Raw genomic sequence first — 17,207 nt, 5'->3', positions numbered from 1 at the left:
ACAGCTCTAGAGTTTTTGACTTGTTACTATCCAAATATTTACAAGCTATTTAATCAAGAAGAATTTTCTTGTTTCAGCAAGAAGGTCGCTTGTTCAAGCCTAGGCTGGGTCAGTTGGCAATTCTATGAGGAGTTTGTTCTCCCTGTGTTTGTGTGGGTTTCCTCTGGGTGTTCATTCCACTGTGGCGACCCCAGATTAATAAAGGGACTAAGCCGAAAAGAAAATGAAAGAATGAATGACTATCAAAATTAAGTGAGATTTTTCTTAAAACAAGCAACATAATCTGCCAATGGGTTAAGCAAAGCAATCTTATTTCAAATCAAAAAAAGGTTTTTAAATGGTTTCACCTTACTGGATTTTTGCCACAAATAATTAAGTCATTACTGAAGGCATAATAGGGTCCATCCCAATGCTAGAAAGGTGTAGTTGGTGCACCTATTAAAGTGTTTATGTATGTGTTGATTGATCTCACAGACTAAATAATCCATTGAGTGGCAGCAAATATTGAGAGTAACTAAATGAGCCGGCTTTGTACTGTGTTTAGGAAGTCTGATCTCAGATCAGCTTCATCAGTCCAAACAGTCCTTTGTTTGCGTTGCAGTTTACATCTTAGCTCCTCACACGTGTATAATCTTTTGGCAGCTGATGAAAACTGGCTGTGATAAAGGATTCTTTTTGAAATGTCTAGCTCTCGTATTGGGTTCCACACTCGGACAGCGGGAATAGAGGTCACAGCTGTGATGCATCACTCCAAAGCACAAAAACACTCTTGTGCTCTATAGTAAGCATTCTTATAGTCAGCAGTCTGTGCTGCTCTGCAGCCCCCCGAATCTGTTGTGATGAAATATAAACGGTTTCAGCATAATTGTTTTGTTGTGAAGGAAACTGTCAAAAGAGAGCAGGAATACCTGAATACATCTAGCGCAATATTTGCTCTCTTTGTCAGCCCATCAATGCAGCACCATTGGCTATGTTTCAATTTTACAGTGCTACAATTTAGTCCCTCAGAAAAAAAAATAACTGGAGACAAAAAAACATCTGACGTTAAGCCCAATCGTCAACCACTTCCCCCTTCCAAGCCAATTAAATGTTGAATAGAAGTATTCCTTCACTCCACCAGTCAGCAAGGAACTGCTGTGTTGCCATGGTTACTTTGCAGAAGGACAGACTTCCAGCACTGCACTGCAGTTTTGTGCATGTGTTGTAATGTATTCATTATCTCAGCTGTAAGGCAAGATAGCAACACTCATGTGTAACGGAGAAAATCAATATTCTTTCAGAGAGAGAGTGTGAGGATTATAATGATTGCACAGATGCAAGATATATTACATTTAGTGATGTTAATAAATACTGCTTGCACATCACTGCTGTTCAAGAAAAAAATGAATTGTCCTTACACATATGAAGCACCTGGTACCATTTCTTATTTTGTCTTTCAAGACCGTTGAAGACGGTCACTTTTTTTGCTTTTTCTTTATTGATTTTAGACATTAAAACACAACAACTTACTAATTGGGCCAATAAATATTCACACAATTGACAATAAAACATGCAGTATACAGTACAAACAATCCTTACATGAGTATAGTGATAATAGATTAATAAAATAATAAATAAATAAATAAACTACAAAAAGGAAACCAATAATAAAATTAATTTAAAATAATAATAATAAAAAAACACTAGTCTTCTGTTTTTATCTGAATTAGTCTAATCCTCTTCAATTGAACTATTTCTTGCTGAATTTATTCTTTTAAAATAATCCACGAAAGGTTGCCAGATTTTATAGAATTTGTTTTCTTTTTCTTTAGGGAGAATCTGATTTTTCTCCATTTCTAACTTCCAAGTAGGGTTGCTCGGTTTACCGCTACTATCGGCTCCAAAATATTGGCAGTGCCACTGTAGTTTGTAAACAGTGGTATCATCATTAACGGTCTATCTACAATAGATAAGGTTGCTTGTGGAGAAGTCACTAAAATGCTCTTGTTTGTGCAACAACAGGCCGTTTTATTTTTAATAGTCTGTGGAACCCTTTAAGGGTGCACGTTTTCTGACGTTTAGGACGCACATCTGAATCGGTTCATTTCTGTTTCTGTCAATTTAATTTAATAGCTACAACAACCATGACTAACTCCTTAAAAAGAACAACTCAAAAACAATAGATGAAAAACCCAAAATAGCAACAGGAAACATTGAAACCATTTTTGACCACTTCATATAGCCTAATTGTGTTTAAAAAGTGCTCTTTTTGTAACTAATTCATTTGGTATAATTTGTATCTTTATTTTAATGTATTTTTTTGTTGGTCAGTTATCTACAAAATAAACAAAACAATAAATGCATTATATTTATTCTATTATAACATATAAAACATAGTATTTCTGACAATTTCTGTTATGAATTACAGCAATACTACTTGGTATCGTGATACTTCAGTTGGTATAGTATCGTAGCATGAATTAATGGTATTGCAACAACCATAGTTCTAAGTGTTTCATTACATCCCTCGTTAGATGAACTGTTTGCCATGAAGACATTCAATTATATTTGAATAGATATTTTTCAAGACACTTGTATACAGCTTAAAGGGACATTTAAGGGCTTAACTAGGTAAATTAGGTTAGCTAGGCAGGTTAGGGTAATTAGGCAAGTTATTGTATAGCGATGGTTTGTTCTGTAAACTATTGTAAAAAAAAATAAAAAATAGCTTAAAGAGGCTAATAATTTTGCCCTTAAAATTGTTTTAAAAAAAATAAAAACTGCTTTTATTCTAGCCGAAATAAAACAAATAAGACTTTCTCCAGGAGAAAAAAATATTATCAGACATACTGTGAAAATTTCCTTGCTATGTTAAACATCATTTGGGAAATATTTAAAAAAGAAAAAAAAACTCAAAGGGGGCTAATAATTCAACTGTTTATATGTAGGAGCAGCTTTCTGTTTCCAGTTTAATAATAATTACCCTCGTGCTTGCACAGACAAATGGAACTATGTTTTGTTCTGTACTGTTTTTCTCAACCATTAGTCACTTTGGATAAAAAAATATTTGCTAAAAATTGCTGTTACTATGCAACTGACATATGATTCACATGTGTAAGAAAACGTGAAAGCTTAAAATGTGGTAAGTGTTATACAATCAAAGATATGCTCCGTTTAATGCTGGAGCCAGTATTTTTGGATGTTATTACACCTCCACAGTGCTGCTGCACATGATCTCGTGCAATGGGGACGAATTTGCTGTAATCCAGCATTTCTGCTGTGGCTGCTACATTAGAGATGAACCAAATAACAGAGCAACAAAATGAGGTTATATTCCAGAGGCTGTGCTGCAAACGAAACGTGCATGGCTGAGTTAGAAGCTATGATGAACAATAGCTATCAAATATTGTAACTCTCAAGGGTGAAAGAAAGGATGTGAGCGCAGATTATTTGGAGGCATTGTGAATAAATCAAGCGGCGGATTCATAAAGGGATGGTGGGTGGGTAAACAGCCAATGAGAGGGGCTGGAAACAGCTTTGATCTATGGAGAGCTGTATAATGTGCCGAATATAGTCATTACAGAAGAGCACCAGAGCTTAATTTCAGCCAGTGAGTTACTCATGTAAAGCAGGTGTCTGTGCCATTTTGTTTTCTGTCAGGCAAGCAGTATAAACATTATGTGCTGCTATGCATTTTATATATTAAGTTGTAATTAGCAATTTTGGGCAACACTGTGGCTCAGTGGTTAGCACTGTCACCTCACAGCTAAAAGATTGATGGTTTGAGCCTCAGCTGAGCCAGTTGGCATTTCTGTTTCCCAGTACTGGGTTGGAAGGGCATCCGCTGTGTAAAACATATGCTGGATAAGTTGGCGGTTCATTCCGCTGTGGCGACCCTTGATGAATGAAGGGACTAAGCCGAAAGAAAATGAATGAATAAGTAAGCAATTTTAGTCTATTATGATGGGGTCAGACTGTGATATTCGGCACAATCTGGGGAACATTAAAAAAAAGAGGTTAAGGGAAAACTATAGTTTGTTACCCCTGAAAAAAGGGAAACTCTGGTTTTCTGTTTTAGAATGGGAGATGTGTCAAACCTGAGAGGCAGAGTCAAGTCCCTTTTCTAAAATGGTGGTAACTTTTACACAGAATCAGTTACCATGGCAGTGAGTAAAATCATCTGTCAGTGTGATAATAAAAATATTCATAATGCAAATTGAAAACAAAATTATTTGGAGTATTAAATAATGTTACTACATGCAAATTTACAGTAGCTTATGATGTCACGATTGAATGGGTTTGAATGCAGCTATTGCCAAACCTGTTTTTCTAACTTATATCACATTTGAATGTATTTTCAATCCCAATGAGATATTTTAAAAGTGCATATGCATCAAGTGTTTGGTAAAATATTTATGATTTTACTAAATATAACCATTTACACTTTATAGAGGTGCAAATAGGGTGTATCTGCCAGCAAAAAGTGTACATAGCAAAGCTTCTCTTACGATTATTTAATTTTATTGCAAAGAAATGCTACTTTAGACATGGGCCGGTATAAGATTCTGGCGGTATGACAACCTTGGATAAAAATATCACGGTATTGTGATTACTGCTCTAAATTATATTCTTTTTAAATGTCTGGGTAAAAAACAAACTTTTTTCCCTTTGAACAAAATATATTTTTTTGTTTTGAGAAACATTTAAAATATTGTGGAGCAGTAAACATGTCAGGCTAAATAATTCAATGAATCATTGACTTCTGCTGTCTTCATTAGATTCAAAAATACAGATTTCCTTACAATTTAAAGCGGCATCTTTGGCTATATTTTTAGGACTTTTGTCCTAAAAAAAACAAGCAAAAAAAGTAAATAAAAACTTTACACATACCTTAGGAGCAGTATTACAGAAAATTAAGGTGATTTGACTTTTTTGACACCTTGACTTTTTCAAACCATGGTATAGCTTGAAAACGGTTATCGTCTCATGCCTATTGTGGAATATATGTTGAGCTATTATTATACTCATCTGTTATATCTAGAACTGTTTGCAGTTGTTTATTGTAAATACTAGGATATATCTTAGTATCTACTAAGTAGGCTAATTGCACTCTTTTAAAAAATGTTGAACCCTATTGGCTGATCATTTGCAAAATTAAGAAAAAAAAAACACTTAAATCATTTATTTAATTATTTATTTATTTTTGCCTTGAAAATGAATAGGCTATCAGTTCAATAACATAGCGTTCGGCCAGTTTTCACCTGTAATATTATAGGAGTGATAAAAATTTAACTTGTATTGTCTCTCAGATATGCAGACATATTTTGTCAGGTCCTGTTGCCATGGTGAATTGTAATATTGGAGCTCTAACATTAATGTATTTTCATAGTTGTGAATAATACTCAGAGTTGAAAGAACTAACTCAGTTCAGCTTATCTGAACCTGAGCGTTTCCCCATTTCAAAGCTAGTCAACTCAGAGGTCAACTTTGAACTTTGTGTTAGTTGAACCTTCTTATTGAAGCAGGGCTCTGTTCGGGGTGCTTATTGTTTTTGGCAATGTAAAATTTGCATTATTTTTTACTTTGTGTGGTCTGTCCAGACTGATCTCATGAGGAAATGTAACTTTTTTGCATTTTAGCTGTTTAATGACTGATTCGTATGAATTTGTATTAGTTAAGTCGTATAAAAATGCATGATTTGTAAAAAGAGACGCAGCACCAAACCCCACCCGTAAACCCAAACATCATTGTGATATAAGCAAATCATAGTTAATTTTACAAATGAGATCATATGAATCCATACGAATTAGCCACTAAATCACAATTGTTACTAAGTTACAAATTCCTGTGAGGCGTTGTTGGTCTGTCATAGTGGATGTATCGAAGGCAATTCACAATATTTCAACACCAAAAACTAGCATGTTTTTTGGTCCTTTATAACTGGTTTTATCTTATCTGTGAAACTGACCAATAGGAACACAGAAGCTGTTCTGTAGGCTTTCAAGCTAGTCAAAATGAAAGAGAGACTGAATTACACAATGGAGGATAAGTTAGTTTCTTTTTGAAGGCTTGTCTGATGACAAGCCAGACAGTGACAAAACACGCCACTTCAGTCTTTGTTTCCATTCTTGTCTTGCATCAGAACTGATTCTAGAAACATCACACACATTGGTAAAGACTGCAAACAATGATTGGTTGGGAAGCAACATTCAGTCCAAGTTTCCTGTTTATGGCACACACAAAAAAAAAGAATCAAAATTATATAATCTGTCATACTTTTATAGAGAAACATTTGCATCCAAAAATAAATACGAAATTGTGTATTTACTGGCAGCGACTAGTGGCGTAGTAGGTAGTGCTGTCGCCTCACAGCAAGAAGGTCTCTGGTTCGAGCCTTAGCTGCATCAGTTGACATTTCTGTGTGTAGTTTGCATGTTCTCCCTGCGTTCACATGGGTTTCCTCCGGGTGCTTCGGTTTCCTCCACAGTCCAAAAACTTGTGGTACAGGTGAATTGGGTAGGCTAAATTGTCTGTATTGTATAAGTGTGCATGGATGTTTCCCAGAGATGGTTTGCAGCTGGAAGGGCATAAGTTGGTGGTTCATTCCACTGTGGCAACCCTGGATTAATAAAGGGACTAAGCCGAAAAGAACCAATTCTTTTTCACCTTAAAATGCCCCAAAATTACACACAATAAATTACAACAAAATAAAGTGACAGAATCGTCAGTATTCTCAGATTTTTATTTGAAAAGCAAGTGTGCCGACTTCCATTTGCGGCCTAAGCATTTGAACTTAACTTGAACCCATTTTTGTGTAGTTATTCTTTTGTGTGTTTTATGTAAAATATAGTAAAATTACAAGAATTACTTCACCTGTATATGCAAATGTGCTTTCAAACACTCAATGCCATTACACATTTTAAGACACCATTCACACATCAGTCTTTAATATGTTTCTGCTCCAATTTGTACAGTTTAAAAAAACATAATGTCGGCCTATGCTGTTTAAAAGCTATGTTACATTAGCATGGCAGTTTCTTTTTAAATGTCACTGCTGCAAAAACAAATGGAAAGGTATTAAATTGGGAAAACTAAATACTACTGTATAAAAGTAACTGAGGTGATTTGTATTGATTAAATGTATTTTTTTATGTATTTATCAAGATCCCCATGATTCTATTCTTCCTGGGGACCATTAAACATAAAACAAAACTACGATAATCCATAACAACAAAGTCCAATAAAATACATAAAAACCCAAAATTCAATTCACTTAATATTGTGCCATTAAATATTCCTCAATAATTTTTTAACCTCATTTTACTTGTTACAAAGCATGTAATGTCTAAAGGTAATTCACTTCACGTTTTCATTCCTCTATACATAACAGTCTGTTGCTTTGCATTCGTTTTTGAAACAGGAAGCAAAAAAATCCTTTTTAATGCATTCCTGGTGTTAAAATTATGACTAGCATTGAGAGTAGTTGACCGTACAATACACGTGGAACACTTGACACCGAAATATTTCTAATGAAACATAACATGGAAGCAATAACCCTATCCCTCACCAATAACCAACCTAAAGTTTTATGCATTTTCATAGTGTTAACTCTTCTATTGCAGTGTAAAATTAGTCATGCCGCTCTGTTCTATACTAACTGTAATTTATCTAAGTCTTTACTTGATGCACTCAACCATACCACTGAACAGTAATCTAGATGAAGAACCATTGCCTGCACAATTTGAGAGTACTGTGGTAAACATTTGACTAAATATGGTTGGAAGTGGACATGTAAAGGGCTGTATGTAAGACGTATACATGTATGCAGATTCTCAAGACTGATCTATAAAGCTGAAAACTCATGGAAAAAGATTTTAGAAATTATTTTAAAAAAATTTTTGTATATACCATTTTCAGCAATCTGGCATATAATAATTTTGGGATGGTTTACACAATGCTCTATAAATGAGGCCCCAGAGTCAATTCACTGGAAGTTTCTGTTTGTTCATGCTGAATATCTTAAATGTACTGTATGTGTGAAGACTGAAGAGGGATGGTGTCTTCCAACTGGTAACAATATCGTAGTATATAATCTAAATCTCATTGTTTCTTCTTTCTTTCAGCAACAGCTACCCAACAAACCCAAACCTAAAATGGCTACATCAACAGCCACAACTCCATCAGCGACCACTTCTTCATCCACTGCAACGGCAGTCAAGCTGCCATCCAATCGAACCTCCTCCGGAGCCCGACGCAGACGTACACGATGCCGGAAGTGCGAGGCATGCGTGCGGACAGAATGTGGAGAGTGTCACTTCTGCAAGGATATGAAAAAGTTTGGAGGCCCCGGTCGAATGAAACAGTCTTGCATCATGAGGCAATGCATTGCGGTAAGAAAATCAGTTCAAACAGACACTATTATGATTCATGAACCACATTTCACATAGCTGACACATCAAATCACAACCCATTTCCTCTATTTCCTTCAGAACGTGAAAACTTTATAGACGCCCATTTTTTCAGATTGAAATATTTAAAATTTTTAGATCTATTATCTTTTTTTCCAAGATATAACATGCAGTGTGTAGCTTTTTAGCATTTCTTATTTTGTATTAATAAAACCATTATAAACAACATAAAACAGAAACATTTTCATGTTCTAATAGTGATTCCTATGTAGAAGAATCACTCCCTGCCCTCCATCTGAATTTTGCGCATCCTCAATGACGTCATGTGAAAACAACCTACAGTTAAAGTCAGAATTATTAGCCCCCCTGTTTATTTTTTCCCCCAATTTATTTCTGTTTAACGGAGAAAGTTTTTTTTTTTTTCAACACATTTCACAACTTAATAGTTTTAATAACTCCTCTCTAATTACGGATTTATTTTATCTTTGCCATGATGACAGTACATAATGTTTGACTAGATATTTTTCAAGACACTTCTAGATAGCTTAAAGTGACATTTAAAAGCTTAACTAAGTTAATTAGGTTAACTAGGCAGGTTAGGGTAATTAGGCAAGTTATTGTATAATGATGGTTTGTTCTGTAGACTATTGAAAAAATATAGCTTAAAGCGGCTAATAATTTTGCACTAAAAATTTAAAAACTGCTTTTATTCTAGCCAAAATAAAACAAATAAGACTTTCTCCAGAAGAAAACATATTATCAGACATACTGTGAAAATTTCTTTACTCTGTTAAACATAATTTGGGAAATATTTAAAAAAGAAACAAAAATTCAACTTCAACTGTATATGCAATGTTAAGTTTGTGTTTTAAATTTTCTATTTGAAATAATCGTTCATTAATTGTAATAGAGTTCAAATGATTAAAATAAAGTTTCTGGTTTTTCAGCTTTCTTCAAAATATCTTCTTTGATGTTCAACAGGAACTCATAAAGGTTTGGTAGCAATTAAGCAAGAGTAAAAAGTGAGAATTATAATTTTTGGGTGAACTATCCCTTTATCGATCAGCTTAAAATGGTCTCAAGTATTTTAACTTGTATTAAATGAATGTCTTCTTAAAACCTTAAATTGTGTTTAATTATTAATAATGTCATCATTTGCAATAACGCATTTTCAAAAAGGTTGAGTATTCATATGTGAATGTGTTGCCATTTGTTTTGCAGCCTGTGTTACCACACACAGCAGTTTGTGTGGTGTGTGGTGAAGCTGGTAAAGAAGACACTCTTGATGACGAGGATGAAAAATTTAACGCCATGCTCATGGAGTGCTCCATCTGCAATGAGATTGTCCACCCAAATTGCCTCAAGGTCAGACTGTCTAAACCTTGACTTAATCACTCATTTTAGTGTTTTTTTTTTTTTTTTTTTGAGTAAAGGGGAAGCAGTGAGTGTATATAGTGCTATCTTTCATTTTGAGTGAGCACAGAAAGAGGAAGAGATGCTCAAGTGCATGTTGGTGGGCGGATCTGTTTTTAACACCTTTGGTTCCTCTTTAGTGTGTGGGGTTGTTATTTATTCACATTATTGAGTGAATTTGGTTTTGAAATGTTTATTAGACGCCTCTTCTCCTCTAACTCTATCTCTTTCCTAAATGCAGGTGAAGGATGCAGCTGGTGTTGTAAATGATGAGCTTCCTAACTGCTGGGAATGTCCGAAATGCAATTACGCTGGGAAAACAGGGAAAGTGAGTATCTGGGGAACAGTAATACAATGGTTTGATTGTATACAAAAATTTGCATTTACATTTGAAAAGAGGTAAAAAGTATTGTAGACAATGCAGATGTACATTTTAAAGTATGTATCGAACAGACTAATTAATGTGGAATACAAGAATGCATAGGATATTTGTACATTTTTTTCTTATGTAACTTTTGCTACCTCACATATATAATTCCTTTTTTTAGGTTCATACCTAAAACATTAAGAGACGTGTGTCATTCAGAATGACAAGGCCATGAGGAAACTGTCAAAATAAATCTAGATTCAAATAAAATGCAAATAGCTGTGTTATTCAAATTGATTTCAGTAACCTATGGACTGTTAAGCTATTTCTCTGAAATGTTTAACAGTTAAATAGAAACACAATTCGGTCTTGGTGAACAATGAATGTCATTCATAAAGTATAAAGTTTTTTTTGTATTTTTTTGCCACTCTTTGGCCTGCAAGCAAAAACGGGGCCCAGGATTTAAGTACGCATCCAACTTGCCCGGGTCCCTGCTGAGGGAGCAAAAAGCTGGACGTGACGGAAGAGAGGAAGGGGACCAGACATCCACTGGACCGGCATCCATCAAGAGGAAGACTGAGAGGGAGGAAACTCCCAGATTGAAGACTGAGGATTTACCCTCACGCCTTCCCCCACTGTTGTCCCCAAGTGGCCTGCCAAGACCACGATCTGAAGTGCCCAACTTCTTGAGGAAGAAAAGGAAGTTATTTGACGATGATGAAGAGGAAGAGGAGGCTAGTGCTAAAAAGAAGGTAAGGTGTAATCACAGATCTTTGCATAAAAAACCTACTGTACCCTTTTCATTAAGTAACATTTCTTGAGTTTTTTTAGCAGAAGAAACCATGGAGACCTGAAGAACCTTTGATTCCCAAACTTTCTCACATGAAAGCAGAAGAGGAGGAAGACAACTCTGATGAGGAGGAAGAAAGGCAGGAAAAGCGAGAACAACCTCGTCGATCAATAAAAAAAGACTATAGCATAGTGAGAAAAGAGGAAGAGCGTGAGGAAGACAGACGGGAGGACAGAGATCCCCCTTTCAGATCCTTAAAGGAGTTCCACAACATGAGTAAAGAGGAAGATCATGATGAAGAAAAGGAAGACGATGATGAGGAAGAGGAAGAGGAGAGTAATGGGAAACGAGGAAGGGACAGCAGCCCTGCACTAAAAAACCTTTCTCTCTCGCTTGAGAGTGATGCTTCACGGTGCAGCTCTCCAAGGGCTGGACCGAGCAGCGAAGGAAGTGAGACACAAGAGAAGGCCCCACGTGCTCGAGCAAGGCGACACCGGCGCAAGCCTCCAAACCGCCAGCTCAGTGCAGAGCTCAGCAAGCAGCTCAACATGGAGATCCGTCGCACAGAACATTCACTGGCCAATGAAAACCAGCAGCCACTAATGAGCGAACCTGAGGACAGTGAGAACGAGGAACCAAAAAGAGGCTTGCGCAACGGGACTGCAGGGAACGCAGGAGGAGGCGGAGGAGGAGTTGAAAGGGGAGCAGGTGGAGAGGCAGGAGGGGAGCGACCGCACTTACGAGCAAGGGAGATGAATGGGACGTCTTGGGAGCTTCGGCACTTCTACCCTCCTCAGATCACCCCACTTGGCTTGAACCGCAGTTCGCCTACAGTCAGACCTCTTCCTGCCCGTTCCCCTCCCAAGTGTGTTCAGATGGAGCGACATGTGATCCGGCCACCGCCAATCTGCCCTCCACCTGACAGACTACCACTAGCTGATGGTCGTAATCACATAGCTCCCAGAGAGGCATGGCTGGCCATCTTCAGCCACTTGAGCCATCGTGAACTTTGTGTGTGTATGCGCGTGTGCCGGACATGGAATCGCTGGTAAGAAGCACATAAAGACTTTTATCAGTTCACACTTCAAAGCTCTAGCCTAATGTTGCATGGCACCCTCAACCCTTCCAGTCCTTCTCAATTAGTTTAAACTTTGGTGGCAATAACCACATTTTCACTGTCTTGCCTAAAGTAAGCATGCCACTGCATGTCTGGGCCAGTTGCATTTCCACTGTAACTTCCGTTGCCTGATCGAGCCTCATCAGGGCTTCCTTGACATCAACGAATACCGTGAGCCAAAGCAGGCTAGCTGGAGATGGGTAAAATAAAAGGCAGAGATTGCATAAGTCAGTTAAAGAGGTTCTGTGACAAGAGTGTCTGATGTTTTTGTGTTGCACTGTGAGCTATTGGCCCTACAGTGGAAAGGTAACAAAGCCATGGCTCACACTGGCCCAACACTGGAAAAATGGCTATTGTTGCAAGGTCCACAGAACATTTTCAAACTATTCCTGATAAACAAATAATTTCTTTCAAATAAACTCATCAGTTTGTTGTTATTGACTCGGAAAGGCTTGGAATCGAAGAGTCAGATGGGGAAAGATCCAAAATGTGTAAGGGGGGTGTGAATTAGACTTGTGAAACCCCAAATCAACAACAAAATAAGGAAAGGGATGTCCAATTCTTCTTTAGAAGGGCCATCTTTCTGCAGAGGTTATGTGCAATCTTAACTAAACAAACCTAAAGTGGTTAGTCTTATGCGGTTATGCTGGCAGCTAACTCTCTGCAACTCTCACATGGTCACCCACTGAAGCTAAGCAGGGCTGCACCTGGTCAGTACCTGGATGGGAGACTACATGGGAGAGCTAGGTTGCTGCCGGAAGTGGTGTTCATGAGGTCAGCAAGGCACTCAACCTGCGGTCTGTGTGGGTCCTAACACCCCAGTATACTGATGGGGACTCCATGCTGTTCAGTGGTCTGGTATATACGGCCAAGGTCCTATATCTCTGTGGTTATTAAAAATCCTTGGATGTTCTTCAAAAAAAAGAGTAGGGGTTTAACCCCGGCATCCTGGCCAAATTTGCCAACTGGCATCTGTCCATCATGGCCTCCTAACCATCTCCATGTCATAATTGGCTTCATCACTCTGTCTCCTCTCCACCAATCAGCTGGTGTGTGGTGTGCGTTCTGGTGCAATATGGCGTCACATCATCCAGGTGGGTGCTGCACACTTGTGGTGCATGAGGAGATAACCCCAAAAATGTGTAAAGTGCTTTGAGTGTCCAGGAATGCGCTAAATAAATGGGAAGGAACTATTATTATTATTATTATTATTATTTAGGACTACTAGATGTTTTTAGACCCAGACTGGAACAAAACTCTTCAGGAAAATAGTCCTCTAGATAAAGGATTGGACTCTCCTGGCATTACTTGTCTTGTAGCATTTCTAGGCCTATGCATAAATATTACTATGAAATTGAATTATTGGTCTTCTTATAGTTAATATGTGATTTTAATATCTTTTCTAGGTGCTGTGACAAGAGATTATGGACCCGTATAGATTTGAAGCGTTGTAAGTCCATCACTCCACTCATGCTAAGTGGGATAATTCGCAGGCAGCCCATCACTCTGGACCTGAGCTGGACTAACATCTCCAAGAAGCAACTAAGCTGGCTAATTAACCGATTACCAGGTCAGCATCTGTATAAGCATGTATGTAAATCAGTGGCCCCATCTCAAGTCATTGATGTACACAGCGCTGCACAGTTTAGCTCCAACCACCTCCAACTCACACCTGCTTAAAAGTCTTTGGTAGTCTTGAACACCTTGACTAGTTGGATCAGCTGTGTTTGACTAGGATTGGAGCAAAACTGTGCAGAGCTGCAGCCCTCCAGGAATTGAGTTTGAGACCTGTGATGTAGATCTACATGCATAAAGGGGTGTCTAAACACCAGTCTGTTTGGGTTCAGGACTAAGAGTTCTCCTCCTGTCGGGTTGTTCATGGGTGGCCGTCTCGGCTCTCTGCACATCCAGTTGTCCTCTACTTCGCACACTTGACCTGCAGTGGGTGGAAGGGCTAAAAGATCCCCAGATGAGAGACCTGCTTTCCCCTCCAACTGACAACAGACCAGGTAATAAACAGCACTCTAGATCAGTACGCACAACAAAAAACAAAAGTAATGAAATATATATATATACTCATTCACTATTTATGTTGTCTCTAACAGGTCAGATGGACACCCGCAGTAAACTAAGAAATGTTACAGACCTGCGTCTAGCTGGTTTGGACATCACGGACAGCTCTTTACGTCTCATCATTAAAAATATGCCTCTACTCTCCCGTCTGGACTTGAGTTACTGCAACCATATCAATGACCAGTCGGTAAACCTGCTGACTGCTGCAGGAACCACAACTAGAGACTCCCTTACTGATGTCAACCTTTCCGGTAATTGCTCTGTATTTGTCACAAATAACTAAATGTTCAATAGTTACCTTAAGTTACAATCCTTTTTTTTCCAATATAGTTATGTTACCAGAACCATTGTTTACACCAAAGACAACTGACTCTATAATTGTCGATTAAACCCTTTCGTGTGAAACCAGAAACATCAAGAGCTAGTGGGCAGGAAAATGTCATCAACACTTTAAGTTTCCAAATAACAACTCAGCCTTTCGAAACTAACACAAACATTGTGCTAACTTTATTTACTAAAGCTGTCAGTAGGAAGTGACTGTGGGCATGATACATTGTGGGCCTGTTCATAGAGAGGTCTGCAAGTCCCTTGACCAAACATCACCATTATTTCAGTAAAGATGTATCAGTAGCTGAGTTTCCAACACCGTGTTAATCCACATCTTGAAGTATCACATGAATGATACAAACACCAAATTTAGATTTTGAAGTTTATATCCGCTTTCTTGAGGTGGTTTTGGATGAAATTTGGTTAATGTGAATTACGGGAGATGGAAACACATTTGCTGAATAAACTCTGACGTAGAAAACATTACACCCACATGACATCTCCATTATCTCCACATCTCCATTATCTTTGATTTGCTTACTGTTGCAGGAATGTGACTCCTCTGTATAAATACAGATTTACTGTACGTATTTTTCAAGCTTTATGTGGAGACGCCTGTAATTTGTGTAAATCCAAATTTTGTTTTTAAGGGGGCGGTGGGTTTGGGATGGGGGGTATTTTGCGATTCAAAATCAGTTTGAATGTGTGCACTTTTTCCGCTTTCACCTTTGCATGTCACGACCACGTGCACTCTATGCACATTATAAATAAAAACGGCAGGACGCACATTTGTTAAGATCTTCTACAAGTCCTTAGAAAATATTGCAAATGTATAAAAAATTTCATAGCTAATTAAAACTTTTTTTTCGTTATGTATATTTTTTCAGGGTGGAATGTTAAGGCTGATTTATACTTCTGCGTCAAACGCACGTGTATGCTACGGTGTTGACGCATAGCTCTACGCCATGGCCGTCGGCGTCGCTGACGTGCACCTCTCAAAAAATGTAACTACACGTCGCAACGACGCGTAGCGCAAGCTCTGTGATTGGTCGGCTTGGTAGCGCTGACGAGTCTGGGCGGGACCGAGAGCTGCGTGAATGGCGCGAGGCCGTTGGAGCGATTGTTTACAAGTGTGGAGTTCCGTGAAGAAGCTCCGGATGGAAAGTTTTGTTTTGCGTTTACCTCATAGTTAAAGTTGTTGCACGTCTGCCAGTTCCTGCCTCAAAAGGAGCGAGTTTGAGCTACTTGTACATTCATTTTGTACATTTGAGCTACTTGTTCAGGAAAAGCAAAACACCAGCGAAGAAACTCGACACAGAGGAGCATTAACACCTCACTGCCAACTAGCGTTTCGGAAGTGTTAATGCAGACCAACAGAGACAGCTTGCAGAAGTATAAATGCACAGCTACGCGCATTGTATGTGCCGTGGGTTACGCCAGTCACTTGACACAGAAGTATAAACCAGGCATTAGGGTGCTTTCACATTTTGTCTGTTGTTTCGGAACCTTCCGCAATTCCACTGTTAGCGCGGTTCGTTTGGCATATGTGAATCCAGCAATCACGCTCGGATTCGCGCCAAAACAATTGGTCTGAGATCACCTGAATGAGGTGGTCTTGGCTTGACTAAACAAACTCTGAAGCGAATCAATTGTAGTGAGAAAGCAATACGATTTGATTCAGACTATATCACAGTGTATTATGGATATGTAATAGGCATACGACTACTATTTGAAGCGAGAATTAAATAGTAGGGTGGCATGTCATTCCTACAGGTAAATTATTCATGTCAAATACGAAAGTGAAAGCATGTTAACTAGCTATTAAAGAGAGCTGTTTATCCGTTAGGAAAATTGACTTGCAGTCTTAGTTTATCTGCTATTTCTCTCTATAATGTAAAGCCTATAATGTATAAGCCCACTGCTATGTATGAGAAAGTCTGACCTCTGATTTATATCTGGTGACGGTGTCTGTGGGTGTCACCAAATAAATAAAAATATGGATGCATGACAGCTGAGCGGGACTCTGTAAAAAAAACCCTGAAACTCTGACCAAAGTGAGGAGAATTTACTCACATGTGACTTGTTTTAGGCTATTTGGTTCATTTAGAAACGTTTCCATGTGAAAGCGAACCACACCAAGAACAAAGTGCAACAATGTAACAGTTTTAATCCCGGTTTCAGAACAAAAGAAAAGAAAGAAAACACCACAGGTGTGAAAGCGCCCTTAAAGTATATTAAGCTACTTAATTCCACTAGACTTAAAATTTTTACAGTTCTTATTGTTGACTGACTAGTAGTTTATCGTGTTGGAAATAAGAGGCGACTAAATTACAGAAAAATATATATTCTATGGACACAAGAGCACTAAACCGAGTTAGTCTAGCAGCAGTATGCAGATCTGTCCCGACATTGAGGTACAAAGTAGGCTATAAACCAGGGGTGGGCAAACTCAGTCCTGGAGGGCCGATGCCCTGCACAGTTTAGCTCCAACTCTAATCAAACACACCTGCTTATAGATTTCTAGTGATCTTGAAGACACTGATTAGCTTGTTCAGGTGTGTTTGACTAGTGTTGGAACAAAACTCTTCAGGGACACCGGCCCTCAAGGATCAAGTTTGCCCATCCCTGCTATAAACCTATTAAATATTACTTATGTGACTATTAAACTGCTAAACATTTAAACTGAAAAAATGAAACTTAAATTGTGTGGCCAATATCAAATATTTATGTAAA

General features: G+C 38.1%; 1 protein-coding gene across 6 annotated transcripts in view; it reads left to right on the top strand.

Moving 5' to 3' along the window:
- kdm2ba (lysine (K)-specific demethylase 2Ba) overlaps positions 1-17,207 on the top strand; it is a 34,230-nt gene that overhangs the window by 8,405 nt on the left and 8,618 nt on the right. Inside the window, exons 2-10 of one of the 6 annotated variants that reach the window (XR_012383662.1) lie at positions 8,103-8,369; positions 9,609-9,752; positions 10,042-10,128; positions 10,611-10,919; positions 10,999-12,005; positions 13,481-13,644; positions 13,922-14,083; positions 14,180-16,168; positions 16,227-16,802. Coding sequence is in view for 5 of the 6 variants with exons in the window: in XM_068222912.2 (XP_068079013.2) it covers positions 8,103-8,369; positions 9,609-9,752; positions 10,042-10,129; positions 10,603-10,919; positions 10,999-12,005; positions 13,481-13,644; positions 13,922-14,083; positions 14,180-14,398 (2,368 nt within the window). In the remaining variant the exon portion in view is untranslated. 6 annotated transcript variants of the gene reach the window in all.

Source organism: Danio rerio, chromosome 8, assembly GCF_049306965.1.
Source record: "Danio rerio strain Tuebingen ecotype United States chromosome 8, GRCz12tu, whole genome shotgun sequence".
NCBI classification, from domain to species: Eukaryota; Metazoa; Chordata; class Actinopteri; order Cypriniformes; family Danionidae; genus Danio; species Danio rerio.
Note: the sequence above shows the minus strand (reverse complement) of the source record. Positions and strands in the feature narration are given on the sequence as shown.